This window comes from Corvus brachyrhynchos, unplaced genomic scaffold (genome assembly GCF_000691975.1).
Source record: "Corvus brachyrhynchos isolate BGI_N302 unplaced genomic scaffold, ASM69197v1 scaffold19, whole genome shotgun sequence".
NCBI classification, from domain to species: domain Eukaryota; kingdom Metazoa; phylum Chordata; class Aves; order Passeriformes; family Corvidae; genus Corvus; species Corvus brachyrhynchos.
The window spans coordinates 1,623,734-1,627,082 of NW_008246061.1; the positions used below are offsets into that span (position 1 = coordinate 1,623,734).

Below are 3,349 nucleotides of genomic sequence, written 5' to 3' on the forward strand. Positions count from 1 at the left end.
TGGGACTCACAACCCCCATTCCCAACCCTGCATCCCTGCCAGGAATCTTTTGGGATCTGCTTTCAGAACGGGTTGGAGGCCTGGGGTCTACTCCAACCCTCAAGAACAAGAGATGGATTTTCAGGTTTTTGCCTGAGGATTCCCTACCCTGATTCACAATGGCAATTCCTCCCTCACTCCAAGTTCATGTCAGTGCAGACCTGGGACAGCGGGAGGTGTCCCTGTCCATGGAACAAGAGGAGCTTCAAGGTCCCTTCCAGCCCAAACCATGCTGGGGTTGTGACTCTATTTAAAGACACAGCTCTGCTTGGAGCAGAGCCCCTCAGCACTGCTCACACTCTCCCCACAGGCTGCTCCTCCTGGAGCCCCCAGACCCCTGCAGACCACCACCACCACAGCGCTGGGCTCGCAGCATTTATTTCCACAGCAAACCAGTGCTCAGGGTTGCAGGAGGTGACATGCAGGGCAGGCATTGCTGGAGAGGAGGGCTGTGATTCCATGTGGAGATACCTGTAGTGCATAAGAGACTAAAGAGCATCCACCTACCTCTACAGGGCCCTAATTGTCAGCTCGGAGAGAAGAATTACCGTGTTGCAAGTGGACAGTGACAGGAGACACGAGCTGCAGCTACTCTACACACATTGCTTCAGAAACCACAAAGATATGCACAAACACCGTGTCACTCTGCACCCCACAGCCCCTGAGCCCAGAGGAAAACCTCTTCTGCAGTGGTTCTGTCGGGGCCTTTAAGTCAAGGTTAAAAATTCATGTGCTTCGAGCTGCTAAAGCTCCTTCCTCGCAGGCAGCCGAGTCTGCGTTCCCTCAGAATCCCGTTTTCTTTTGGCAAGAAGGAAGAAGGCCTCAAGCTGCAGGAATTAACATCTTGCTTCCATAATGGTTTGGCTGACTCCAGGGATGGCCAGGCTCCAGTCATCATTCCCCTCTATTGCATAAATACCTACTGGAGAAAAAACTTGGAGATGGCAGCGAGCGGCAGCTCCGCGTCCATCGGAGTCATTCCAGCGCTGCCCTCGAGGTCCCACCACACATTCCCTTGAGGGTCCAAATCCTCCTGGGAACACTCACAGCTGTGCCACGGATCCCACCCTGGACACACACGATGGACAGACAGGAAAGCAAGGTCAGAACACGGGCTGGGGGTGTTAAGAAGGTGTGGCACACAAAGGGCCAGGAGCTCCTCTTCTGCTTTCGGAGTCTCTGCCATCGGCCAAGCGGCCACCTGGCCCTCAGGGTCACCACGAGCCTCACTGCTGCTGGTTTTGCGGCTGGAACTCTCTCCCAGGCCCATAAGGATATTGCCAGGCCCAGAAGGATATTTAGGACTGGGACAGTAGCTCTAGGTAGGACCAATCAGACTACAGAAGTGAAGCAATACCTGACCCAGAAATTCAGACCGGAGAAGACAACAGTGAAACGCGAGAGACTTCAAAAACTATCGCCTGCATGGGATAGACACTCAAACCAAACCAGACAGACACAGCCAAACAAGAATCCCAACATACTGCAAGGACAAGCAACTTCCTGTCAGAGGGGGGTCCTCCATATTCCACACCAGGATCTCGCTGTGCTGACCTTCTAAGGCCACCACAGAACGAGCAGAACGTGCGGATCCTTCCGAAGGACAACACTCCTGGCATGGCTGTCCCTGCAAGAACCTCCTGCTGGGCCTCAAGTACCAAAGTGTCCCTGTGCCTTTGGGCCAGGCTGGGCAGGCAGACAACGGGAAGATGCTGTAGCACCACTTTCCAAGTTCAATGCAGTTTTCAATGCATTAAGCCAAAGGATTGTCACCAAACTTGCTTCCCACGCAAGTTCTGCAAAGAGGGTAAAGCTACACTCCAGCTGCTTCTGTCCCCAGGCTGCCTTTGGCACTCACTCCTTGCCTGAACTGTAAATTTTCTGCACCGTGGCTCGAGTGAGCTCCAAATCCTCCGGGTACCGAATTTCCAGCTCGGTATTTGCCAGGTAGTGAAGGCCGGTGAACTCGGAGAAATAGCGGCCGATGTCGGGGTGAGGGATCTCCCGAGGCTCAGAGTTGTGCTCCAGGTTCTCTGTGAGGGAAGGAAGGAATCAGTTACCACCACAGGAACAGCTGCTGCAAGGCAGCCAATCCTGGGCCTCTCCCAGGCCTTGTTTCTGTCTCTAGAAACACCAGTTCCTGGTGCTTTAAAGAAAAAAACCCAAATCCAGGAAAATGTGCAGAGCAAGTCAGTGTGAGTGCTCACATAGAGCCTCATCTCCTGATGACCCCACTTACCAGGGATGTGGGAAGTGTTTTATGCCTGAGATTGCCTGGCTTTAGGCTGGAGGAGCAGGATGCTGCTCCCACTCTGCTACTCCCAGGACTCGGTTGGGAGCACAGGGAGAAGCTGCTGCACTGAGCTCTGCTCCTCTGATCCCTCACAGCCCTTGGGGGACCAGTTTTAGGAGAGATTCCCCTCAAATGCCCCAAGGTGAGCCCACCTGCACAAGGCTGTCCTGGCAGAGGAGCCAAGAGCTTCCTCCCTCAGCCTGTGCTTTCACCACCATGCCAAGGCCCAGCCTGGTCTTCAGCCCTGCCTCCAGCAAAATAAACTTCCCCAAGTCCAAACTTCCCCAAGTCAAGTGCAAGTCCCTAGGAAGGACACGTTGATTCCTTCCCACAGCAGCTTCTTTCCCCCTTTGTCCTACAAGATAACCTGATTAGGCACAAGGGTTAAACTCCACTAAACCCCAAAGGTGACCCCCAAACACTGAACCCCAAAGGTGACCCTGGCCAAGGGCTGCTCTGCTCCGCAGTGTCGGCGCAGAGCAGGGACTGGGAGTCAATCCCACAGGCAGGAGCCCTGCAGCACTCCCCAAATGATGTCATTTTTTTTCCAGCAGTGCCAGATAAAACAGGTAGTATTAGCTAGGAAAAAAAAAAAGCTGCATCAGCATCAAAGGCTGACTTTGGGCAGGGCAGGAACAAGTTGGGATGCAGAGAATGTCATTCAGGAACAATCTGTCTCTGAAATCCAGTTCATTACAGGGAGCAGAGGATTCCTGTTAATCCATGCAGGCTCTTTGAAGCTGCTGCACGTCAGGGTGTGCAGCCAGCAGCACCAGAGCTTTCCATCCCTCAGCAGCCTGCTGCAGTCCTGGAGGCTTGCAAAGGACCTTTTTGGATACTGCACCACTGCGGAAAACAATTTGCACTGCTGAGTGCTCTGCAGCAGCATGGCTGAGCTGGGAGCTGTGCTCAGGGAACTGCAGGGATGGAGCTGCAGGGATGGAGCTGCAGGGATGGAGCTGCAGGGATGGAGCTGCTGGGATGGAGCTGCTGGGATGGAATGGAGCTGCTGGGATG

General features: G+C 54.0%; 1 protein-coding gene across 1 annotated transcript in view; it reads right to left on the reverse strand.

Moving 5' to 3' along the window:
- Positions 1-401: 401 nt before the first annotated feature.
- Positions 402-3,349, reverse strand: part of FBXO21 (F-box protein 21) — a 17,679-nt gene continuing 14,731 nt past the window's right edge. The window contains exon 11 of the mRNA XM_017746523.1: positions 402-2,072. Coding sequence (XP_017602012.1) covers positions 1,894-2,072 — 179 coding nt within the window. The 3' untranslated portion in view covers positions 402-1,893. The remainder of the gene's footprint in view (positions 2,073-3,349) is intronic.